At 37.1% G+C, this 27,229-nt stretch overlaps 1 protein-coding gene across 2 annotated transcripts in view; it reads right to left on the reverse strand.

The window, feature by feature from the left end:
* Nucleotides 1-422: 422 nt before the first annotated feature.
* LOC107226392 (protein eva-1 homolog C-like) overlaps nt 423-27,229 on the reverse strand; it is a 76,152-nt gene continuing 49,345 nt past the window's right edge. For both annotated transcript variants that reach the window (XM_046745883.1, XM_046745885.1), the window contains 7 exons: nt 20,982-21,020; nt 20,604-20,754; nt 18,393-18,542; nt 16,354-16,515; nt 7,946-8,155; nt 3,036-3,276; nt 423-2,383 (listed from right to left, as the gene is read on the reverse strand). In XM_046745883.1, the coding sequence (XP_046601839.1) occupies nt 2,212-2,383; nt 3,036-3,276; nt 7,946-8,155; nt 16,354-16,515; nt 18,393-18,542; nt 20,604-20,754; nt 20,982-21,020 (1,125 nt within the window). In that variant the 3' untranslated portion in view covers nt 423-2,211. The remainder of the gene's footprint in view (nt 2,384-3,035; nt 3,277-7,945; nt 8,156-16,353; nt 16,516-18,392; nt 18,543-20,603; nt 20,755-20,981; nt 21,021-27,229) is intronic.

Raw genomic sequence — 27,229 nt, forward strand, 5'->3', positions numbered from 1 at the left:
CAGTTTCGCACAATCAGCAAGAAAAAGTGGTCAGCTTCTGCTATTTCACTAGAATGTCTGTCGAAATAGACAACAACACTTCCCAATTCTCATCAGAAAGACTAATATTTCTCAGTTCGAGTTTTGAAATGTTAACTCACGACAAAAGCCTATGATAGACTGACTTTTCGTTTGTTTTCCTTGGTAATTTCCTAAGCGATGATTCATTTGCCTTGAATTTTTGCGATATAAATTTGCACATACTCACTCTTATTCAGGTAGGAAATGATACTAATGACTGCTGCATGTTAAAATCTTTGGAAATGAAAGTTTCTTTGTTTTGTTTTTGAAACATAGTTATAGGATTTATTGATTATACAGCATAAAGATGTTACACAACAAACAAAGGTATAATATATTATGTACAGATAGTTCACAAACAATAATTTAGAATATTATATATTTCACTGTCAACATGGTTCGTAAAGTACATTTATAAACATAATAATCAAAGGTGTATATCCAAGACTTGGAGAATGACAGTAATTTTGACATCGAAGTAATAAAAATTCCATAGAATTTCATGAAATTTTCAGTAGACAGTATTTATAATACCCTACATTCACCAAGCTTGAAGAATTTTCCAGTCACATATACCTGTATTTACAATTATTCGGTGGAAATTTACTGTGCAAAAGTACAAAATTGCGAGAATTACAGTCTGAAGGACGACAGTTTGGATCGGTCAAACTTTCACTTTAGAAACTCTAAATGCTGAGCAGATCTAGTCAGACCTCCATGAATTAATTATCATAAAGCCAGTTGAAGACCTCGTAAATTTTGTAAGATTCCGTTAAACATCAAGTTGACTTATAACGTAACTGATGTTGATAGAGTTGAATTTTGGTTAAGAAACAGCCAATAAGCCTCCAAAAAATTTGGTTAGATCACAAAAATCAACTACCACAGTCCCATCATCTGAAACTTGAGAGATAACACTATTCAATCATTTCTCGAACAAAAAAGGCGTGTCATTCGCGAAATTTGTATAAACCACAGGACTTACTCAGTCGACAAATAAAAGTCTCTACAACGTGCTGCCTCTTACATTAAAAAAGTATGATCAATGACATGAACAGTCATAATAATGTGTAACTGATTTTCCATGCGAAAATACTTTATCGTTGTTGTAAAACCTTCTCGGCAGGTTTTCGACTAGAATGTTCTTTTTCAACATACTATTTTACAAATGAAAGAATACTCGATGATCCCGGAATCATTCAGACATTATTCATAACTAAAGATCATATTTTGAAACCGAATTTGAAGAGCTGTAGAGGGTTCCAGCTGTAAAAAAAATCGGCGAGTATTGCAAACGGGTTTTTAAGAGCTTTAACAAAATTTGAGTTATTTAAAAATGAAAAAAAATTAATATCATCGTATAGAATTTTATCGTACCTATAATGTCACTGAAACGCAATTATCAGATTGCCAAATGTGCTGTACAACTTCCAGTTCGGATTGACAGGCGTTTTTGTGTTGTGGCTGGTACACTTTTCGAAATCATAACCAATAATTCCGATTCCAATTCCCGTTCATATCAAACTATAGTATATTGTGGTAACAGGGAGGCAAAATCGGTCATTTCGGGGCGAGCGTAAGTTTGCAATATGAATTGTAGGCGAACCGAAGACGATAATACGCAAATACGCGATGCGAAAAAAACCGTTGCCTTCTTGTTGCACACCATTCTTTATATAACAAGAGTATGTTCCGCGTTCTTCACTAAACATGAAAACGCATGCGCGCAGTGCAAAAAAGACCACTTTTAATTCCAAGAACTTAAAAGTGGTCTTTTCAGTACTCCGCGCACGCGCATTCGCAGAGCAACTCGACCGGCATGGAAACGAGTACTTTGAGTACGGAAAACAGACATGGAAAAACGCGTAAAACATGTTCGCGTTATATAAAAACATTTCAAATTTCAATATAGTCCGTTCCGAATCGTGGAAATTGATCAATGCACTTTTAGAAACAGTACATCCTCGTGCACGATTTCGGTTGACCAATGACGTCAGACGACCTGGCCTTTGGCCTTGGTTTGTTGTTCTCGGGGCTCCCGATTCCAGCCAAGTGGCGGCCGTCTTCCAAATGACAACGAGTACTGCCCAGAATCGATGGTGATGGCGAGGCGGTCACGCGAAAATCGGATTGGCGACCACCGCCTTGACGTCACGCAGGACAACAGAGGTTCTGACCATTCCGGAGGGAAGCTTCGACCAGGTCATTCGTCGTCACCAGAGACGTCTCCATGAGTCCCCGATGCGTTGTCGAAACAGGTCGCAGCGGGTACCGATTTTCCGCCGCAGTAAACGTCATGGTGTCTTCTACGACGTGAGGCACGCTTTACATGTAAAATGAAGAAAATTTTGTCATAACACACGGTAAAAAATATCACAGAATATAATAGTATAACTTATTTTTCGATTGTATCGCTTTTAGATTCATCAAAATTGTGTGCATGAAATTTAAATGTGTAGCAAAAACCGAAGAGTGTTACAACACAGCTGTGCATTTTTCCATCCCTCAACTTTCAAGTGCTTTGTGTGGTCGTGAGCGGTTATTTTAACTCAGTCTTATCTTTATATCTAAAAGACATCTTTGTGCCTAAAAAATTGTCTGTGATGAGGCGCTTGTATGACGTATACGTTTAATTGCATGTAATTAGGAGCTTCGGTTCTGTACGTCAAGTTGTCTCTAATAAAGCGAAATTACCATGTGCAAGATTGTCATTCTTTCTCTGCTATCTATCCCCTTACAAAGTAAATCGACAGCTACGGAAATACGGCATAATTTTTCTGTCTCATAACCACAAGTTCTGAATCATTCATCGCTGAAACAACTGCTACAGGAACAGTTCCAGCTCACTGGCGAGGACTTTACACGCGCTACCTAACGATAACTCGGTGGGTCTGTATTACCGATATTTGTTCACCTTAGTGGTAGGCAATCCCACATACTGCAGACTATACTTGAAAACACCCGTGATAGCCTACCTTTTTTTCTTTGTTATCGAAAGCGTCGTCGTTGTCAGGTCGACCTCAGCCTCGATCGCGGCCAAGTCGGCGGGGAATTTTGTCCTCGGCGGTGTGTCGGGGGTGAGGGGACGGCCGGAGTTCAACTGCTGAACGACAACCCTCGCCAGAACAGCACTCAGCGTCAGCAGAACGCCCGAGCAGAGGCCGACCCAGACGTAGAACATGCCTTCGTCTTTCGAGCCCTCGAAACCCGCACCCTCTGTAAATATAACCAGCAAAACATGCCTCACTTTTCATCAACGCTTTCGTCGTTGCCATCAAATGCTCGAGTGTAAAAATGGTGAACGCGGAAATTTTTTCTGGTCGCAATCGGAATTGTTACATTTATAATAGGGAGATGATTCTTTGGTCTGTCTTTACCAACATCGTAAAGCGACACTGCGTTATTTTGACTTTATTAGCAAAGCCAGCCACGCGTCGGTGATGCAAAAAATTGATCCAGTTACTGTTGAAAAATTAATGGAGTCACTGGTTCAAATGAGTACACTTTTCGCGATCGGTAAAAACTGGCTATCTAGTATCCCATGAAACATGATACTCTTTTCCATCAAAGTTTTACCGTGTTTCCTGAGAAACTTTCCGAGCATTTACTTACGCAAATAAGCATGAATAGCATCAGATGAGTTTGATCTTAAAAATAAACGAGAATTTTTAATATATTCCACAGAAATGAATGAATCCTACCGGTATGTACGTGAAAAGAATTTCAGTACCACTGATAAACGTGTCAGAGCAGATCAGAATGCAGCTGTTGAAAGATGCAAATAAATCGCGAGGGATTTGAAAAAGATGTGGAGAACGCATCGAGGAAACTCAGGAATTCTCTGTGCATTTTACTGAGCACTTTACAAAGACGTCCGGAAAGATATTCCGCGGAGTTACGTGGTGAAATCTACGGCGAAAATTTTTACCAGATAGCTAGATATGGTACACAGTGCTCTGCAGGTGGGATCATAGCAGCTGCTGTTATCGAGACTTAGTGCTTTTATTGCAAACAGAAAAATTCAGTCGAATCAAGACAACGTGAAATTGATTTGTGCTAATAGAGCGTATTTACTCAATTCGAGAATTAATTTTGCTCGAATGTCCAATGACGTCGATTCATAAAATGCTAGGAGCTTTCCATGACCCGAAACTAGTTCCTCCAGGACATGTTTCAAAGAACATAGTTTATTTTTATCGTCAGAGAAAAAAAATATCGTCGCGTTACAATGGAAGTTATGCCAAGTATAATCACATGATAAAATAATGTAATATATTATAACCTTACGTATATTTGATCGCATGTTCAAGTAATTCTCAATTCTAAATTCGTCTGCATAGCTTTCGAATTTTTTCATTTGAACAACAGGATTACAGGGAGTTCATAGTTAAGTTTCCTTTCTCTCTCAAAACTCCAAAATTTTTATCGCATAGCCACGGCTGAAGGTGAAAAATTTGCCAAATTTCACATTATATTCAGGCAATACGTGGATATAGTAAAGAAATTAACCTGCACGAACTGCCAAAAATCCTGTATGTTATTCGATTAAAGAAATTCTACTGAAAAATTGAGAGCATGAGGTTTTGTCTGAAGTTTATTTTTCTTCTCTTTTCTCTTAATATTCACCTCCAGATATAATAAACACTGAAAAGTATGACGATCATATTGAACCGAGTTTATAATTAAATGATCAAACGAACTTACCTGTGAAGTTCGATCATAATTGTATTTTCTGCCCCGTCCTCTAGATCATCAGGTAGATGTTCAAAGCATCTTACGACAATGCTTGTGAGGACACAAACGTACACGTATGTTTTTGAAATTCTATTTTATAAATATACCTTATAATTAATTAGAATAATTTTTATTGACTCTAAACGTTGTGATGGGAAGGTGTTGTCGCCCGAATTTCTATCTTCCACTTTATATTATTACGGTTATTTATTTATTTAGTTCGTTACGAGAAGTCTCATCAATAATTTATCTTAAGATAAATTGGTGATTTGTTTAAGATGTTTTCTCTTAAGTTTTGTGAATTTCTTAAATCTTCAGCTGATTAAATCCTGGTCTTTAGTTATCTGGAAGACTTTTCCTTTTAGATGAACTAAAGTTGCCAGAATCTCTCTGATCAACTTTTACAACAGAGGTGGAACGACTTAAATCGAATAATGAATTGAAATAAACTTTTCCAGTGCACTTGATGATACCAGCGATACGAAATTCGTAAATAACTTTATTTATTATTCACAAAATAACTCTCAATTCCTACAACATTTTTTACCGAATGCCTTCTCCCTTTTCACCACAATCCCGTGAAAAGAGCGTTGCTTATTAAACTTGAAGTTATTTTCTATCAATCAAACATTTACAAATACCTCTGAATTAACTTAGAACTAATTTACAAACTATAAACCAACGAACAAGTCCTTCCTACACAAACTTTGGGCATGAAAAAAAAATCAAGCAGAAAGTACTACTTAGGCAAATGAACACGCTTCTGGAACTGGTTTATTATAAAACTTGGCAAAGCCGTCTGATTTTTTAGTCCAACTAATAAATTTTCTGATTTCTTCTAAATCGAGGATCTTTCTGCAAGCGGCAAAAGTGAAAGCATGCCTTGTTCTATGTGCCTCAAAGACGTTCGTGTCTAAACCACTTCCGCCTAATACAATTTTCACCCATCTGCTGAGGGTTTGTGATGTTATCATTTCATTACGCGGTCTCCTTGTGGTAATGAATAATCTTCTGATAGTACCATGGATATTCTTAGTCTTTGCGGTATAAGTTTTTAATACGAATGCTATAAAAATGTTGGAGTTTTCGTGAAAATTTGTCAGTTTTAGTACTGGTTGGACTTTGTTAATACTGGATAACGATCTCATATTTCCCGCAAATGCGTTTTAGGCCATTTTCGTCCCGCTTTCGAGGTAAAAAAAGTTAACTTTATGGTTGAGTCGGGAATAAAGGTAATTTCTTGTTGGTATCCGGCTACTTATAGTCAGGTTTGTTATTTTTCAGACTCCAAGAAATTTCTTCCAGAGATTTTGCCGAGCTTACCTGTTCTCCCAAATTATTACCGAATAAAAACTTTCCAATCGGAGCCCCTGTCATTGTTTCCTTATCTGACGTATCGACACTAGAGCTTATGAATCACCTTCGTGTTTCCGAATCAATATGACGTAAATCTGACATCGATAAGAGTGCGATTACGCGGAGCTCAGTATTTCTTAACTAACTCCGATTTCAAATCGGGGGAAAGTTCTTTTGTTGGAATCATTTCCCATCTGCAGGCAATATCCGGATGAATTTCCTTGCTTCAAATTTTTTCCTCTATAATCTTACTGCCTAGTATGTTCAATATGTTTTTACATATTTTCGACAGAGGTTGTTTTGAATTAGAACAACATCCGATTCTCTGCATGTCGTTGATTCGGATCTGCCTCGTCGTGAAGTTGATCCGAATCGGTCTCGTCCTGAGAAGTGTAACGACGCATCTTCGTAACCCGTTACGTAAATTCTTATCTGCGAGGATCTGATTTTCCAGAACTCGTCTGAGAATTGATCGGCTTCGTTGAACAACTCGTGACTAATCTACCCAAGAACTCGTCTAAGAGGAAGCCGTAGGGAAGAATCAACTTGTCATCTAACCTGGGTAGAACTCGTCTGTGGAAAATCTGGTCTGTGATCGTTGGTTTGATTCAAATTTCAACTTAAAATCATTCTTTGAGTAGATGCTATCCTATCTGTGCCTATGATGTCGATGATGTCTGTGCTTCGTTTTACGTAACCATTTTTCCTGCTTTTCAAGTCGCTTCAAAAGTTACCAAAGTTGGTGATCCTCCCTTTTACTAGCTTCTGATTTCGATTCTTCTGAATCACTATCGCGAATTCGATTTCGCGACATGATCAGTATCATTTTGAACGTTTTCTTTCAATTCTCACGAATACGTGGCGTATAGCTGTTACATTACTATACGTTATTATAATAATTTTAAAAGTGGTTGTACGTAGCCCATGAGATGGGAAACTACCTGGTGATCTAGTGGACGGGCTGGAAAATGTAATTATATAATTGAACATCGCCGATAATCTACAGGTAGTTGCGAAAAGAAACTGTAACAGCTTGTCGAAGATTCTGAATTTATTCAACGTTAAACAACTTTTCCACGGGGCGGGGTTGAAATTCCTAATCTTAAAAGTTAGGAAGCGTCTGAATCCGAATTTTTTGGCGGTGAAACTTGAAGTGAAAGCTTCGAATGGTCCGTAATCCGATGCTCAAAGTTCCGAAGGTGCAAAAATGAGAAGATCTGAAACATCTGAAGCATCAAAACTCCGAATAATCGAAAATTTTTAGTACCGTGAATTTCTGGCATGGTGAAATTTTTTCACCACTTTGATCTTTCTTTGTTTTGGATTTTGGATATTTTTACGTTCGGAATCCTGATGACTCTGATTTTCACTTTTTCTGAATTTTTACACCCACTCGTTCAATAAACTAGGCCGCGTGGGCATATTTCAATATCTGGAATTTTACTCCATCGAAATTTTATTCGTCGGATTTCTGCTCTATCGGCACGTTACTTTTCGGAACTTTGCTCTATCGTAGCTTGAATTTTCGGCATCTTGCATTTCGACACTTTGACCCGCCGAGTTCCCGACGATTCGAAAACTTGTTGTTTCGCAAAAGTTTGATTTCTTCGCGTCAAATTTCCTCATGAAATAATTCGGAATCAGGCGGTTTCGGAACTTTTCAAATTCGCAACTTCAACCCCGCCCCTTTTTCCACGTGAAAGCTGTGAGCTTTCGGCCGTCACGTTGCGACCATTCACCGCGGAAAAATTGTCAAACGATTCGCCTCCCTGTAAAACGTTGATTTCCCACTCACCCTTGGTCAGGGGTGGCCGAGGCTGCGGAGTCCGCGACGTCGAGTTGACGGTGTCGGAAAGCGGTCCGACCAGATTCGGGCTGGGACTGAAGGCGGCTTTGAAGTCTGCCTTGTCGAACCCCTCCTCGAGGACATCCGGCTCCTGGAGGTTTTCGTCCTCGTCGGGCAGCAGAGGCATTTCGTATTCCTCGGCGAGGACCTTTCTGGGAACTGCGTTGGAAAATTAGAGGGTACGAGGCGAGCTGAATTTTACGGCCAACTCGATTTCCGCGTCAGTCAAAATCAGGGAAAGTCGGCGTTTCAATTTACACGGTATGTACCCGGTAATCAAAGGTTCGCGGCATCGCGACCGCGAAGCTCGGACGTAAGCTCGCGGACGTCCCGAGCCCCGAGAGATTCGTACTCGACTTCAGGTTCGGTATCGTAACATCGAACCGCAACCGCAACCCAATCAAACCAAAATCCCGCGTCTGCCGCTGATTTATGCGGGAACAGTCATCACCGCTCCATTCCCGCCCGGGCTGATTTCGTTATGTTGGCCTTGTGTGCTCATCGGTTATCCTAACTCGATCGGTTTATACCCGATATTACCCCGGATTTATAGTCCGGTACAGGGTTCGAAGTCGTTCGTGATCGATTAATGCGTAGATGCGGTAGTTGCGGTTCGTCGAATCACTGTTTCGATAGTAAATTAGCTGTCCATTCCTACTTATCTCCGATTCAATCGATATGCCTCATTCGATGAATCCGAAGGCAATGAAATTCGGAGTGAAATTTCTCGAGTCACCTTCGAAAATTAATTCATTCGGCCAACACCAAAATTGGACGATATATATTTATTTTTTTTTTTTTTGCTTCCCTGGGACCGATTTTGATACGTGATACGTTGAACATAATTATCGCCTTTGCCCGTTGATTTGGGAGATTTGTTGTTCAAAATGCGGATCAGCAGCGATATTGGAGGAATTAAATTTAATGTTTATTTTTCGTCTGAAAAGGTCTGAAAAGCGACCTATGTAAATAACTATACGTAGGAATGTATAAAAATTTCGTTAGCAAGGTGGAGAAAATCTCTCAGATACACCGGCCTCCTTATTCTTGTTTTGTTTCCGGTATTCCGCACCTATAGCTACGGTTCAAACTCGGCTACAGCGTTTATTCCATCGGCCATTAGGTATTCGGGTCGTAGACTGGGAATTGTATAAAGCTTTAAAACCGATACACGTCGATACGCCCGAATAAGGAACAAAGCCTTAAAGGACTTCTGCATGAGCACGTGGCGTGTGCGAATTTCTTTGGGACGATCGGAAGAACGTTGGAGCCTAGAACGAAATAAGTTGGGGTCGAAACTATCCATTTTTTTTTTTTTTACCATTTTATGGACAGAAGCGAAAGTTTCGATTTTTACTGTGAAAGAGCAATGCTTTGACATAATTTTAGTAAATTCCAGACATCGGCTTATTAATGACGAAGAATGAAAAAAATGAACTAACTTGCTCGATAAAGAACACACTATTAATTTAAGTGCTTTCAAGCTTCATCGAAACATTTGATAACAGTTCGCCTGACCTTACTTTGGATTGTGTACTAGGAATAACGAAACAGAAAAAAGGGAATTGAATATTCTTGGACTGATAAAATAAAATTAAAAATAATCACACCTGAAAATGTCTGCTGAGAATGATTTTCTAACGTTAAACTAACCTGTAGAATGTTTACGTAATTGTTTATTTTGCCACAGGGGGCTTTGTAGAGAAATTCTGCCAAGAATCTAACAAAAATATTTGCATTCTAAATACGACTATGATGAACTTCTGCTCCAATTCAATTCCCGATTATCCAAATTCGAGTTGTGTCAATTATTCAGGCCCTCATTACTGACCTGCAAAAAATATCACGGTGTACGTAACAGTGAGGACGTTGATCACCTTACATTACACCGATAGCATCATCGACTCGTGAAATCCGACGTTTGATTCTGCCGTCTGAATTATCGACGACCTTTGGGAAATCAGAGATTTTCTCATTCGACATTTCGGATTCGCCAGCGGTGATTCGATCTCCGATTCGCTTTTCCATTTGCATGTTGGAGAAGGAGGGAGAGAGAGAGAGAGAGAGAGAGAGAGAGAGAATGATCCCAATTTGGAGAATTTACGATTACCCGAAATGAAATCGTCCCTGTCATTGATCACGGGATAGCAACTGCCCGTAAAAATACGTCGGTATAATCACATGCAGGGGAAAACGGGAATAATATACCGGAGTACGCGTACAGATACAAAACGGCCGATTCGAATTAATCACCGTAACGCGAACGGGTGAAATTTCGCAATGAAATTTATACCTCGCGTTCGGCAACCGGAATGCAACCACAAAATACACTTGAACCAAAGTAATTACGCTTCTGTTCATTTGATCTTTGCATTTTTATAGTAAATTTCATCGACCCGACTGCGATAAATTATCGTATGAGGTTATTTTCAATAACCGAATTTCGCGAAGCAAATTTGGAATTAATTTATTCGATCAAATGGAAATTGTCCGTTCGTTGAACAAGCGACACGTGCGTCATGATTTCAAAATCATTAACCGCGTATAATTTTGATGCGATGTATGTTTTGGCGAGAAATAATTTAATTTTTTTGTATCATTTTACAATAGAATGTTCATAGTTTTAATCAATTCAAAGGAACAGTGTGTATGAAATCGTAAAAACGATACTTCGATATCTTCTACGTATGATTTTGGATAACTAGACGTTTTTGCATGATCTAAAATCGTTTGTTTTGAAAATCGAAATCCATCGAACTCCCAGACTAAATTCGTCAATTCCGATTCGGCACGTTCAAGTTACACCTGAAGTAATTCCCCTTTCCGCAGATCTTGTGTCGTCTTGGCAACGTTGCAAACAGCCTTCCACGAAGGCTCGATACTCAATAAGCCGGAGCTTAAATCAAAGTTGAAACTTCACCCAAACAACAGTAAATCCGTTTCAGAACATTCGACAGCTGAAAGCCAGTTCTGAGTCAATGAAAAGTACAGTTACCGAGTTATCCGGTGAAAATGTTATAAAGTGCAGTCTAACATTATGGTATAAATCCATCGGCATTTATGCGAGCGATTCAGGCAACAGTTTACGAATCGACATTTGTTTAATAGTCTGGGATTGGAGAGAATGAGGAGTCGGCTAAGCCTGAACAATGAGACGAATCTTGAACGGTAAAATTTTCCCTAAATTGAATAAATGCAGTCGAATCTAGGTTAAATGTGCGCTGAATTGCATTACAGACAGATTTTTCATGTTATTTCAAATTACGCAGGAAAATTTTTTACGGAATAACCCGGTATACATATATGTACATTAGACTGGGCCAAAAAAATTGACTATTTTTTTTTTTTGAAAAATATATCGAGAATATCATTCAGTATGGCAAAAAAAAAATTTCATGAAATTTTAAGCCCTTAATATTAACTTTAAGAGGTCTATCATCGCTATTTTTGATTATTAGTAATAATTTGATGTTTTACGTCAGAACTGTCGAAATATTGAAGTCGATTATCGATTATCGATCGATAAATATTATCGATTGATTCTCGATTGATTCTCGAGAAATTATATCAATTTATTAAGCTTAATTACTCGGAAACGGCTTGTCTGACAAAAATCTATAATCAGACCTTTTTTGTAGGGAATTTAATTTTATAAAGGGATAAGTGAACATAAATTTTTTCACTTCAATATTTCGACAGTTCTGACGTAAAACATCAAATTATTACTAAAAATCAAAAACAGCGATGATAGACCTCTTAGAGTTAATATTAAGGGCATAAAATTTCATGAAATTTTTTTTTTTGCCATACTGAATGATATTTTCAATATATTTTTCAAAAAAATAATAGTCAATTTTTTTGGCCCAGTCTAATGTACATCCGTATTGCTTTATACTCTGAGAGCAAATCAGAGGGGAGGCAAAAGTGCCGGTTTCACGAGTCATATCGCGATAACATTAATTTACTACCTGCGACGGCTGGAAGATGGATTAAGGGGTAGAAACGACCGGTGATACGTCAAAATAGCCCAATAACAAAGAAAACGAAGAGGAAGAGGAAAAACCAGTGATAGAAACGGCGAGTCGGAAGGTTTCTCGAAATAACTTTCTGAGCGAGCGATTTTTGTGTAACTCGACCATAAAAGTGTCACAATTTTGCGCAACCTCGAATATAAAGATTTGCCGGCAATTTATTGTAAGGAATAAATTTATTTTGTAAAAAGAACAGAAACAAATACTGTGAAAAACCGTTTAAAAATTACTAATAATCGATGACAAAAAAAAAAAAAGAAATGAATAACGAGGATGGTTTGAATACTTTTTGTTTTGTACAAACGGTTAAGATATATTTGATTCGTCACTTTTTTCTCCCAATCAAACATTGACGTTCAAAGTATATCAGTGGTATCGAATCGTGGAGAAACGATCAGATTATCTTCTCTCGCATTGAGAAGTTTAAATCTCGAATTGCTTGACAGCATTTATTCAAATTAGTTTGACAACATTTCGACATTTGCAAAACCGCGTTATTCGAGAATTGGATTTAGCCATTTTCCCATAACCTCTCTCCACCCTGACGGTATACAAATTGGGGTGCGGGTCGAACTTTCGAACTACCGAAATTCAGATTGACCATTAATACGTCGAAATTCATCAGTTGGAAGGGTCAAACTCCGGACGGTGTGAATTTTCATGGGGTCAAAATTACGAACGGTTGTAATTCTCCCAAGCTTCTCGTGTAAATTATCTCAATACATGCCGGGCAAGATTTTCTTTCAATTTATAAAAATGATTCAGAGTTTGAACGCCATAAGATAATTTAAAACGTACAAAAATTCCCCTGCATTCGGTATTTGGACCTTTCCGAAATTGAATAAATTTTTTAGAAAAATTCGTTGTTCATTTCCTTTGATGTTTCAGATATTTGGACCGAGAGTGATTTCTAGTTGTAGTTTAGATTATAAACACCTTGACTATTCTCATTATTCACTGTAACCCAAGAACAGACTTCTGGGTGTAATACGAATTGAAACAAACGAAGGATTAAAAGATGGAAAGTTTTCTTTTGATATCAATAATACCTGAACCATTACTGTAACTATCCCAGTTTTATCAGAACTTCCTGTACAAGTAACTAAACGAATGAAATTGCTGTTTGAATTTGAATTTGAACCCTTTGAGTCACAGCGGTAAGTATTCTTCCCGCCTATTTCATATCCATTTTTTTGGGTATTTAGAAAACTTTTCAACACATTTATTTGCGATTTTTTGATATTTCTTACAGTATACCGGTAGGTTTTCAATGCTCGAGAGTAATTATTGCGATACGATGTGAATTATTATTATTGCTGGAAACAAATTGAATGTATATTATAATAAGAATAATTCATTCCCGAGAAAGAAACTCTTCGACACGCACCCATAAATTACACCACTTGTAAGATTTCGGGATCACTGATTACGGATCTGGAATCAGACTCTGCAAATTCAGTACGGCGAATACAATCAGCGACGCCAAAGTACCCCTGCATAAGAATTTTTTAACCCCATTCGATCAAGTTCGAAATTTTCGTGCTTCGCATCGGATCGACCGTCTCGAATTTCCGTAATCTGATTTTAGATTTGTAATCAGGGAGGCCAAAAAGCAGAGAATACTTTGTTGTGATAAAAGTTGACTCGGCGCAGTAATTTTCGACTCAAAGGGTTGACTGTCAAGAATCTCGACCAGCATCCGCAGGAGAATCGAGCGACCCGTTTAGCGCGATAAAGTCGCCAAGTTCGAGGCAGTGGAAAGAACGACGAACCGGTCAGACACAGTTCGGCTTGTCACGCGGCTCGGAGAAGGGACCGAAGCACTCCATTCGGTTTTCCTTTGAGGGAATCGCGATTGAATCGAGCTTAATATTTCACGAACGACGGCACCACGCGGTCAGAACTTTCGCGAGCTTTTCAGGACTCGCAGAACTCCGGGAAACTTGCTGTATGTGCGCCGGAATAATTTATGGCCGGCACAATCGGGTTCCGGGGTCAGTCCTATTTTCGGTGAAGATGAGCCCGTGCATTCAGGGGGCAAAAATTATTATTTACCGGGTCCCTTTCGTTTCTGCGGTACTTTTTCCCCGATCCCCTTTATTCTCGTTTCCTTTTTTCTCCCTCTCTCCATCATCGGCTCATCTCCAAAGCATATTCCCGCTTCTCACCCTTTTCCATTCTCGGCATTTGTGTATTCCCTCCGGTTTATCCGACCCCGGAAAAGCAATCGGAAAGGTCAGCGAATGAGAGCATCGCACACGTGTGTCTCTTTTTTACCTCCTTTCCTTTCCGCACCTTTTTCATCTTACCCTTCGCCGATGGACTTTGTTTAAACACAAATTACTCACTCTCGCTTGTGCGTACAACATAGACTGTCCGTTCTCATTTCGAGTTCCCTCTTTGACCTTTTTGCGAATGAATGTAGCTAATGGGCGATACATACACGTTCACCGTGGGATATGATGGGATATAATAGTTAAATATTCCCTCATCTATGCAGCGTGGGACAGAATAATCTTGAAATGATCCATTCCTAATTTTACGTCATTTTTGTAACGATGCTTGGTGCTTCGTGATACAAAGTATCGCTAATTTCAATACAAGAATTCAGATCTTTTGTGCTCACTGAATGAATAATAATGTGCAAAAAAGTATAATAAAGTTTTAAACAGGAAAGAGAAGAGTAGATTTATGAAAAATTTAATTTAACTATCTGATTCAAGATCGGAATGGAATGAAAAATTACAGTTCTGCGGGAAATCAGATTTCACGACACTTTTTTCACATATGTATTTGAACTGTTCGCAGATGCTGAACTTGAAAAATCAACGCCATTCGATGTATTATGTTTCTACGGTGTTTTAAAACAATTTATGCAAGTACGATTGAAATTTGGATCAATAACTTGTTCATGTTTCATCTTTAGCACCGTTAAAAATAACCTTCATGCGTAAAACGTTGAAATTTTCGTCACCGTATAAAATTTTTATGCCAAAATTAACGCGGATTAGAGTCGATTTTGCATATGGAGTTCGTAACTCACCTGCGAGGCTGTTTCTAAGGGTTTGAACCCCGGGATCCGACATAATTAGAGTGGAGTTTGTAATTAGTTCGAGAAAAGGAAAAGCACTTTGGTACTTTTAACACCGTAGTAGAAACTGTTTTATCCTCTTTGTTGGCATAATGAAGCAAGGTGGATAACAGACTACTGGCTTCAGGCGTAAAGTAAGAGTAATTGTTTGACAGTTGAGAGAACTAGTCCCTAATCGTACCCTTTTCCTACGTCACACATTCTAATGCGGTGAAGTAATTTACAACGACATATATATTAATATTCCGGTTGTTATTCGCAGGCTGTCTAAAGTGTATTTTGCTACAGAAAAAAAAAAAAAGAAAAAAAATTTTATACTCTGCAAACAAACGGTTGAGAACTTGACAGATGAATAAATTTTAGCACAAACATCAGAGTCATTATACAACGCGTGTTACTCAAACTCACGTCAAGGTCCGCTGAATTTACAAATTGGCCCCTCAAAGTAATATGTATTCGAAATGAAATCTATTACAAATTACAGAAATTTTCCGATAGCTTCTGCAAATTGTAACTTATTCAACAAGTAATCGAATCGAAAGCAAACTCTTAACAAAATTACTTTATAAATTTGCTATCGAAGCGAAATTAATTGGAAAAAGCAAAATTTCGGAAATAACGAAGAAAGATATTATTTTTGTAATTTGTAAAAGAATTCTAAAAGTATATGCAAGAGTAACTTTTACCGTTACTTGTAATTTGTAATCAGTTTCGCTGCAATTGAAGGTTATAGGAGGAATTTCGTTAGAGTTGGTTTTCAGTTACAAATCACAAAGGCGATTATTTTTGCGATCACAAATTACTGAAACGATTACTATTGCGATTACATTTTACAATTTATTACAATCACAACGAATTAAAAATCACAGAACGGATTATTTTTGTAAATAATTTCCTAAACCGTAGTTAACTTCGTGTCAATTGTGACTTAATTGAAAAGTAATTTTTTCTAAAGTTTGTTTCCAATTGCAAATTACGAGAATAATTGACGACCATCTTTGAATCGGTCGCATTTTTGAAGTGTAGTTGAGAATCTCACCGGACCAATTACAATCTTGAAATACAATCGACGGTATTCACTGCGTCTGGTATAATTTTGAATGCAGTTGACAGCTTTTTTGCCTCAGCAAACACTCTCGTTATTCGCAACCAATTTCGCTCCGCAAATGATAAAAAATCAAACTCGAGCGAACGTTTGTTACTCAAAGAAGTAAAATGAGACGGGATCGTCTTACCGCAAGTGTAGACAACGTAGAGATAAGGCTTCGTGTTCGAATGCTTGCACGGATTCGAGGTCGCTGGACGAATGAACAATTTTGGGCTCGTCGTTAGGACGCAGCTTCTCCGTCCGTGACAAGCTCTCATCACAGTTCTCGTTCCTCCCTCGCTGACACAGGCTGCGTGGCGTGAAAAGGGGTCGTAAACATCGATCAAACATTAACGGCGATGCTGTCCGAAAAATTACTGGTTTTTCAACTTTGAAATAATCGTCGTCAGTTTTTTAAATTGCAGAAAAATAAAGGGGCACCTTGGAACAAAATCTTGGCAAAGAATCGAAAATTCGGTAGCGTTCTAATCTCTACAGGAAATAAAGAATTTTCGAAACTGGACGATTCTCAGTTTTCAATCGATTTTCACTGATCCTGATTCACGGTATTTTTTAGTCAATCGGCATCTTCCTTAATGTTTTTTATCATAGTGTTACAAAATATACTGATAAAATCACAGCTCGTAAGCGTGAATAGCTCAAAATTTTGATAATCGGTTTTCCTGCAATAAATTATTCGTCATGTTGAAGGTGCTCAAAATCATCGATCTAAGATCCTAAATAATTGAATGGGAGACTGTATATTACGACTATTTAGAAGAGCGGGTAGAATTTGAATGGAATTTGAATGGAATTTGAATGGAATGGAAAAAAATACCCAAATGGAAAAAAAAATTAGAATTAGGTATGGAATTTTAATATTTTGAGATTGGTTGTCCGTTATATGCGTCTTGTCTTGAAATTTCAATTTGTTACCGCTTTTGGCGTCCGTGTTGAAGAAGTATAACCGATGCAAAAAATTGCAAAATTTTTTTACTTCTACTTTTAAATAATTATAATCAACAGTTACATATCCTACATAATTATCATGAGTTTTAAAGCGACAATTTCGAACACTCTCAGGTTTAAGTTGCGAGCCAAGTATATACAATACAGTCCTTAACAATTTTCATTTTCTACCACAACCGAATAACCGAATACTTTTGTACCTGTAATTAGAAATCTAGTTTGTAGCACGATTCGTTTTTATTACGGTCACTCGTGCTGCATATTTTAAGTCTCCATTGCGGTAATTTGAATTCGGGTGTTTGACATTGATATAAAATACAACTAAAAACATGCGGTAAGGTGAGAAAACAGATCAAATAACCTTGCTGTAATCGATAAATACAGTACGGACAACCACATTCACACCGAATACGTTACTTTTACAACATCTTCGTGCAATTCAAGGAACATTCAATGTGTCGCGGAACGTATATTCCCATCCAAGAGTGAGTTGTGGTCAGAATATTCAACACTTCGCGATAACACAAAAATCTGAAAAAGAATCGTAACTGAGTTGATGAGATAATCCGTTTTGAACGGTAATAATAATGCTAAAAATTTGTTACTCAAGTGTTTAGACGAAAATTTGTGTACTAAATCTTTGGTGAAATTTTTTTCGTTTCATTTGAAATGAATTTGTCGATTTTTCCGAACGACTGCGCATTTTTTCGGGATACTTGGTGATTTTGAAAAATCTGATTCGAGAATCTGAAAATTGTATCAAAAGTCCTGTATTTTCGGATAGGTTTTCGTAAATGGTCAAACGTTACACCGAAGAAGTTTTAGAGGCACGGAACAGACAGTTTTACAAATAGCGGGTAAGAAAATTTTGGCAAACGGAATTATTCAAAATCGCCAAAGATTCTAAAAAAATTCACAGGTACTCGGAAAAATAAATAATTCATTTCGTATGGAACGGAAGCAACGTCACTAGAGATTTGTTTGACAGATTTTTGCTCAAACGATTGACCAACGACTTTTCGGCATTATTATTATTCAAGACTAATTATCTCATCATCTTGGTTTTGTTTGACTTTTCTCAGACATTCATCTCATCGCGAAGCGTTCGATACTCTCACCGAGACTCGCGTTGATCGATATCGACGTACGTCCCACAACATCTCATCAAAAATATCCTTTCGTCGATATTTCCGTGAATCTCACGGAGTTCTCGCTTACTTTCCTCCGGAACGCCAGGCGGCTGAGGGCAGTGGAGGTTTTCGTACTCGTTCCTGCCGTAGAATCCGCTGTAGACGGCAACTCGGCTTCCGGGGTTGCAGGATAACGAGACTCTCTCACCGGCGCATGACAGTTTGCTCCGAAACTCGTCTGCGAGAAAATTTCACGTTTAGCTATTGGAGAGGAGGATTTAGCGAGCCCGTGAGCTTATCTCTAGTTTCGGAAGCCCGCAGCTGGTAGAGCGACGAGATTTCAGTGCCGTTCGTTAAGTTCCACTTCACCGAGCACTCCGACTCCGGTTCGAGTTGTGCCCGAAACGCAAAGCGATCATGCCCCCGTTAAGTGAGGAATCGTCGAGGAGGCTTCGATCTCTGCCTAAACTAACTTTGCCTCCGACTAAACGCGTCCCGGCGACGACGCCCAACTCGCTGTAAAGATTACGCGATTCCGTTTAATCCTTCTCCGAAACACCGAAACGATCCCTTCGCGTTTAGTACGGTACAAATCCGCAATAAGGGTTTCGTAAGAAGAATTAAATTTTTCAAACCTACGAATGTCAATTTGACAAGCTGGACGGAATTTTGCATTTTATATGCGGTAAGTACACGTGCGAACAATGATACTGAAACAACTCATTTTTTCCCTAGCCGTTTAAGTTGGCAATTTGGAATTTTAGAGTCCCTGTGTTTAAAGTAGGGACTCAATGGACTTTCAGCGAAATCGGCGCAATATTTTTAAACGTAACAGAAACCTTGACCAGGGAAAAAAAGGAGCTTTTTCAGAATCATTGTCCAGACGTGTACATTATTTTATCAATTTTCTTGTAACTATAGAATGTGCTCTTCCTCTAATTTGAGTGAATCAATGATCGTTGTATGTTTCAATAAATTCTTTGTAAATCATGTTGGATGAATCCTTTCTTATCTCTTTGGTCGGTCAAACAAATGCTAATGATATCCAACCGAATCGAGTTCAGTTTCAAATACAAACATGAATTTTTACATTATTTCAAACATTCGCTGGAAAATGAAACTTGCGATGTATGCTTAAATCATCTCATTCCATGCCAATCATATATATATATATATATATATAGCTAATGAATTTGACCATTTCATGTTTGGAAACTTATTTCATACCGTAGATGGCATGTCTCAAAAACGATAATAATGAATTTTTAATATCGCCATGACGATCTTATAAATGTCTCCAAAAACTGTCAGGTGAAACAAATTTTTGATACGATTTTGTCAGTTGGTTCAAAGTTTTCTGTTCAAAAGTTTGAGAGCAGAGAGCCAAAATTTTAACAACTTCAATCGCTTCTGTACTCTCAATTGTGACTCTCTGCGAGTCATAGTTCATACGAATGATCAATTACTTCCAAAACCACGACGTAACATTGGTATTGATTATCGGGCACAGAATTGAAATTATGCAAGCTTCGTTGAGCACAAAGTTTTTTGAGAGGCACTGGAATTTGAATAGGCATTTAATTTTCATTAGGTTCGACACATTCCGATCAGACACAAGAATTCAAACAGATGTTGAGTGGCGAGTTTTACCATCGAAAAACGTGACGCCCTCTTTGCCTTAAATTTGAGCACGATGAGGGAAAAAGAATCGGAGGTAAGAGGACCGGTAGATGGGATGTTCTGCGCGTAGAGTCCGCAAAAATCAAAATATTTATGGTCGCAATGGAAATCGGGAATGAACGATAAGAATATTCGGTGGTGACATTGAAGCATTCGTTTGGAAGGAGGTCGTAAAGTGGAATAGTTACGTGATAGAAGAATGACAATGTCGATTGTTCACAGATACGAAGATCTGTTTCATGGAATATCAAAACGTAGAGGGGGACAACATTGGTATTTAGGAATTATAGGTTACTGTAAAAATTCATATAACATTTTTCTTTACATTTTTACTACTTTCGTAACGATTCTGCATTTTGGCATTCTACGTTCGTACTTGAATTTTCATATTTTTCAACATCTTCGCATCAACGCCGGCGATTCCGTAGTTCGGCCTCCCAAATCTTCACCTTCTCAGGTTTGAAAAATTCAATAAAACAGACTTTCACGGTTATAAAAAATTCGGTATCGCGAAATTTCCGGCGTCAGGCGAAAGATGTCCGAGAAGCCTCCTCGGCGAATGCCAAGTTGTCCCGAAAGTTAGGTTCCCAGAGTGAATTCGACTCGAATCTCAACTCACATGGTCGACATTTGTAGGCGAGCTCGACGAGTCGGGGCCGACGTAGACGGTGGTGTAGAAGGCAAGGATCCCGTTCGTTTTCATCGCCCGTCAAGACTCGACACTGTCTCTTCTTCTGGCAGGCCTCGACGACCGTCTGCAGCAGCGAGTACTGTCGCAGGATCCCCAAGAAAAGGAAGAAGAGAGCGGAAGGTGAGGAAACGACGGCGAGTGAAACGAAACGAAACGACAAAAAGGTGAAAAAAAAATAAAAAAAAAAAAAAAAAAAATGAAAATACGATTGAGAAGAAAGAGCAGAAAAGACGGAGGGACTTTATTTCGTTAGCGCGAAGACAAAACGTTTGACCCTCCGAACCGTTTTCGCTTTTATATATCTACCCTTCCCCACGATCCGTGGTCGACGTCCCTCCACTTTGTCTGGAAGCAAAGAAACAACGGGAAATAATTAACTTCGGGCTTCGCTGTGCGTTAGATATATGACTATAATATTATTAAACAACGGACGTCTCTCGACGAGAGATCGGAAGAAGGGAGGTGGACGGTCTCGTGGATGGATGGATGGACGGATGGATGGATGGGCAGATGGAAGGATCAGGAAGCAATTATTCTCCTGTCCCAGATTCACTGATTTCTGTACTAATAACTGGATAGCTGATTAGCGTCCTCGGCAGCGTTGCCAACCTATCAGAGGAATAACCCAGTGAACACAATTATGTCAAACTGATGTCAGAATGACGTCATGTCACGTCATGATTTACGTAAGATGTGAGTCATATATGAGTCACATATGTCTCATAATTTCCCACTTCCTGACGTAAGATTCTTACGTAAGATAAATGACGTAAATATGACCTCCAATTGACATCATTATGACTTGACTGGCGTCAAAATGACATAACTCTGATGTCATAGTGATAAAAAGTATTTAAGAATGCTTATAATAATATAACTGTTACAACAGAACTTGTAAAGTCAAAATGTTTATATTTTTCATTTATAAATAGTGATTATTTTGTTACTGTACCTCTATTACAATATAATAATTAATTTTGAAATTAGTTTATATATTTTATTTATGACAATATCCTAATATTTTCAATGTTAAAAATATATTTAATGTTTGCATTTAAAGAGAATTTGCGGTAAGTTAAATTTGGACACTAAATATAAAAGTAAAAATTAAGAAATGTCATATGAAATTCCACTTATGAATTATTAAATCAATACATGATACAACATAGAACATAAATAGAAAAGTATCGTTGATCGTTTTTTTTTATACCGTCGTGACATTAGTATTATGTCACTCGTATGCAAAAGAATGACCGGAAGCTGATGCTGGGGTATGACGTTCATCGTACGTCAATTTTACGTAAAAGTATGAGTTGTTTCTTACGTAAGAATATGACGGTTTATGATATCCTTTTGACGTCAGAATATGACTTGTAATTTATGTAATTGTATGATTTATTTCTTACGTAAATAATATATAAATTTATGACTTTGATGCGACGTCACACATATGATGGGGATAAGACATAATATTTACGTAATATTTAAGTCACAATCATGACGTCATATAAAAGTCAAATTTTATGTCAGCACTATGTCATAATGATGTCATACTACATGACATCATATCAGAGTCATCAATAAAGTCATTTTTATGTCATATCTATGTAAAAAGTCGATGATCTCTATGTGACCTATCTATGACGTCATATGGAGGTCGTGTGTTCACTGGGAACTCTTTGAATGGTGACAAAACGATTCTTTGGATTTCTTATTTAAACGGTACCACAATAATTCTTCATATTTCTTATTTTAAAAAGTGATGCTTGACGGTATTGTAACTCAATAAATATAAGAATACGGAATACATTTCATTTTTTCGCTTTATAACATGAACAATTTTCCTAGAAATATATATATATAATTGTAAAAAAAAAATCTGATATGCGAAAAAAGTTGATTTTTATCAATTTGCGAATTCAAACAAAACTTTGATTAGTCACATTGACTTCACACCGAACAAAGTTGGATGTGACGTGAAGAAATTCGTCACAACGAATGCAACTTTATTCATCTGTATAATATCTTTTTTCCTTTTACTTTGTCATTTTCCCAACACCATTAACAATTGTCAAGAGTATTTCGCCGTTTATTAAAGGCTGCACAGAGAATCGGTATTGTACCATTTTCCATCGGTAATCTATCGCTCGCCATTCGTAAAGCTTATGGCACAATTGTTCCAGCACCGATTCATGCCGCGCTCTTTCATTTGCGAATCGTTGACACACAGACACAAACGCACAAGAATATATATTACAGGTAGCGTTCGTTATTTGTCGCGCTATTCATTGGCAGACTACCGGATTGCAATCATCTGCCGGCATGCGTTAATCTCAATAATATAGGTATACATATAATACATATATGGGATATTCCAATTGAACTCGACCTCATTTGTGCAGATTCAGTTCCCAATTTTTTTTTTTCGGAATTCCAACAGCCCGCAAGAAGACCCTGAATTTTGTTCAAATTTTTTTAAAGACCAATCTCATTTGCGCAATGTTTTTTTTTTTTGATCATCTTTTTTAAAAAACTGACGGTAAAATTTCATTGAAAGAAAATCCTTGCTTCGTTTAGAAGTTCGATAAAAAAAAAAAAAAAAATCTAAAACTCCCTAAATTGATTTTTTCTCTCCGGAAGCAAAACAAATCGATTTCCCATCGAGTACGTCATGATTGGATCGTCCCGAATTTTTCGCACAAAAACGCGCATTCGTTACAAATATTTCAAGACTCGGCAAATTTTACACCGACTTTTCGTTGAAGAGGAAAAACAATTTCAACTCGACTCGACAATATTTGGTGAAAAATTGAATAAACCGTCTCGAATAACGTGAATGAAATCATTTCCAATTTTATTTTTTTTTTTATCCTGTAACATTTGAAAATATTTTGAAAATATTTTGAAACATTCTTCCAGCTTCGAGAATACTCGGACAACTCTTGAAAACTTTCTGGTATTATTTAGAAACGCATAAAATCCTCTGGTAACCTTTGAAAAAATTCACAGACTTCTCGTGGGTTGATAAAATATAAAAAAAAAAATTGAGAACCGAATATGAACAAATGCGGTCAAGCGTAGGTCGAATTCAGTTGGAATGTCCCATGTATGAAACATGGGGTAGGTCATCGTCCAACGCATTTCCTTTTTTGCACTACGACGAAACCAGGTTTGAGGTGAGGCGAATTATCGCAATTTACAAAATCGCTTCGATTAATATTCATAATGTTGAAGCCGCTTTTCAACAGCTTTTCACTATTGTATACCTTCACCTACGTGCTTATCGACAGATTTAAAGCTGGAGTCGTTTTTGAACTGGTCAATTCAATTTGTCCGCGACAATTTTTACACCGTAGGTTTGTCGAGTGATTTTTAGCAGGGCAATGTAAGCTTGAAAGCTTTTGCATTTCTCACATTTTTAAAAGATTTCGAACAAACGGCTGAATTATATGCATCTAATTTTTTTTTTTTTTTTTTTTGAACATAGAATTAATGTAGAACAAATAAACGGTGAAAACCATTTACTCAAATTGACTGTCGTTTCGATCAAACCAAAGTTCGACCTTCCTTAGAGCTTACATGAAAGAAAAAAAAAAAGAAAAAAAAAAAGATCAAATTGTATACATGACATTTTTTACACAATATTTTAAGGAGAATTTACTTTCGCAACGGTAAATCACAATGTTTGCATCTTTAACACAGTTTTCAGACCAATATGGTTAGATTAACAGCTTTAAACTATGAAATTTCCAACTAATTCAATGTCGAGAGAAAAAAGCAAGGTAGATTCGTCACATGTAATAGTTATAAAAATATACACACCGCGAAAAATTACATTCAACCGATTAAACAATTGAACGACAGAAATTGAAACTTTTGCTTTGACCGAATCGTGAGAAAATTTGAATGAATAGTTTTCACCGTTTGTAATGACGAAATTTTGTATTTCTTCTTCTACGATAATAATTGGCAAGAAAAATTGGCGAAAGTTTCGCAGAAATCGATACAAATCAAAATTTGCTAAAAATATTCCTTTTTTCCTTTTTTCTTCTTTCTTCCTTTTTCAGGTACATGCATCGGTACTAGAAATTGCATCGAATTCGCAGGGATTTGAGAACGACCGTAGGCATTAATATTTATCACGCGGCGTGTGACACAGGTCAAAGGTCGACACGAATTTCGGACAACTATGAGGTATAACAATGATTCGTTTCGACGTTGAATGATCCCCTATTTCAGGCTTTACGGAAATTACATCGCAGGCATTCAAAGAACTTTTGCCTCTCGTTTTTCTGACCCACACGTCATAAAAGTTTCAACGATACGCTCCGAGAGACGATTGTAAATTTGAATTTTTCCCACAATTTCATTATCAGGTTCGTAATTAATAACGCAATAAAAAAAAATAAATAAAATAAAATAACAATCCATGATGTCGTTGAAGTTTCGAGCTTCTTGAAACTCATTTTGCTTGATAATTAATTATCCAAGATTTTGTACACAGAGATAAAGAAGTCTTGAAATTTTTTTTTGTGTTTTTGAGTCCGGGTCTGATTTGAAAATTTTCAGGACTTTCATTTCTTTATAAATATAATTATTATAAACCTGTTTCCCATCCGTTTATACTTATACCTGTACAGTCTTCTTTTCAATCAATCGTTAATAGAATCATTGAAATCGTTTCCACGGTTACTTTGAAATTTTATACGACATCCTCATGATTTTCTGAAAAATGCAAGTGCCCAAAGTTTCTCATTATTCACATTTCTAGCTGCAAGTATCATCTTAACTTGGTCCTCTAGTCGGAATTTCACAACCGACTTCGTACAACCCTACAAATAGAATTTCCTCCCCCATAAAGTTAAATTTCGCCAAGTCATTTATCACTTACATCGCTATACGTAGAATGAAATATTCGTGTACTCTTTTTCTAATATCTCACAATATTTCGACGTCCGTTCTCTTTCTCGTGAAATCGCAAAAATTTCACGTGATATATTTCACAAGGATAACGCAAATATTTCACGAAATTGAAATGTCTCTACTGTCAAGCCGTGCAATCTAATCTTTCCGATTCTCGTATTTTTGTCTACTTTTATTCAACGGTAATCTTTCAAGTTTCGTTCTTTCTTCAGTAACTGCGAAACTTGTTAAAATTGTTAATGTATCCGCACAGTATATTTCAGCAAATGATTGCCAAAAGCTGCTCTAAGCTACAGAATATTAGCAATGTTTTCAAAATATTTGTTCCGATAACGTGACGGTGCACTGAAAGAAATTTTTAATTCGGGTGTATCAATTTGTACAGATTACGGTCTTATTTGCCATTCGCTAAATCAATCACTGTAAGTATCATGAGCTTTTATTGACCAACGAAGGCTGTCCTATCAACCACCGGTTGTTTGCACCGGTGAGTTTCTAAATGCCGCTGACCTATGAGTCGGCTAAAATAATACAATAGGGTTGAGTTACAGGACGCCATAGAAAAGAAAGAAAGAGCGAAAAAAAAACGCTGCTCAAACTTCGACGTCAATTATAATTACGATTATAATTAAAGCTTTTAGCGAATATCGAGTATCGAATAGAAGTTTGAATTAAATTATCCGTATTCGTATTAAGTATTAAAAGTATTGAAAGGTATTCATCGCAATAAATTGAGCATAACGATCAATATGAAAAATGAAAAAAAGTATTGAATAGATTATTATAAATATTTGATTTACATTTGAGGTATGACATTTTTTTAATCAACAGATTCGATCATTTGAATCGTTGCTGTGATCTTGTCCGATAGTAAAATCTGCTATTCTTCCAACTTGATCTGAATAATTGACTAATATTATAGAGGATCGATTAAAAATTTACGTAAACAAATAACAAATCAAATAAGTAACACAACCAAATATTTTAGAAAATGCGGTAAATAGGAGAAATTTACTTAGTCTATTATAATTGCATTGATTTTAGTTGGTCTACTAAATACGTGTGAAAATGTGTTTTCACCATTTTCCAACAATCACTTTCATACAAACGGTTCGTATAAAATTTCAACGACGGCCACTAATCGTAAGCTAAAAATAATCGATGCATCGATTAATCGAGTCCATAAAAATAATCGAACACGACTCAATTGAGTCGATAAAAATTAAACTATTAACCGATTATTTCGTGTTTTTTTTTTTTTTTTTAAACGGTGCATGTGAAACAAAAATGACTTGTTGTTTCGTTCGAAATAATTTTCAATTTCAGTTGAAAATATTCGTTTATCTTTCATTTATTACATCAAATAGGTACTCGGTGAATAAAACGATGATAATAATTGATACTTTAATTACATAAATTGATATTGCATTGCGTCGTTCGTGGGAGTAAAAAGCAAAAACCGATTATTAATAAATGTAATTCGAGTCGTTCGATCAATCGAGTTTAAAAAATAATCCATTATTTTCACTCATCCTTAAATTTCGAAACGAACGATGCACAGAAAACAAAGCATCGATATCATTTTCCCATCGATGTATTTTATACACCGGCGATACTTTTCACCGCTTATT

Source organism: Neodiprion lecontei, chromosome 7 (assembly GCF_021901455.1).
Source record: "Neodiprion lecontei isolate iyNeoLeco1 chromosome 7, iyNeoLeco1.1, whole genome shotgun sequence".
NCBI lineage: Eukaryota > Metazoa > Arthropoda > Insecta > Hymenoptera > Diprionidae > Neodiprion > Neodiprion lecontei.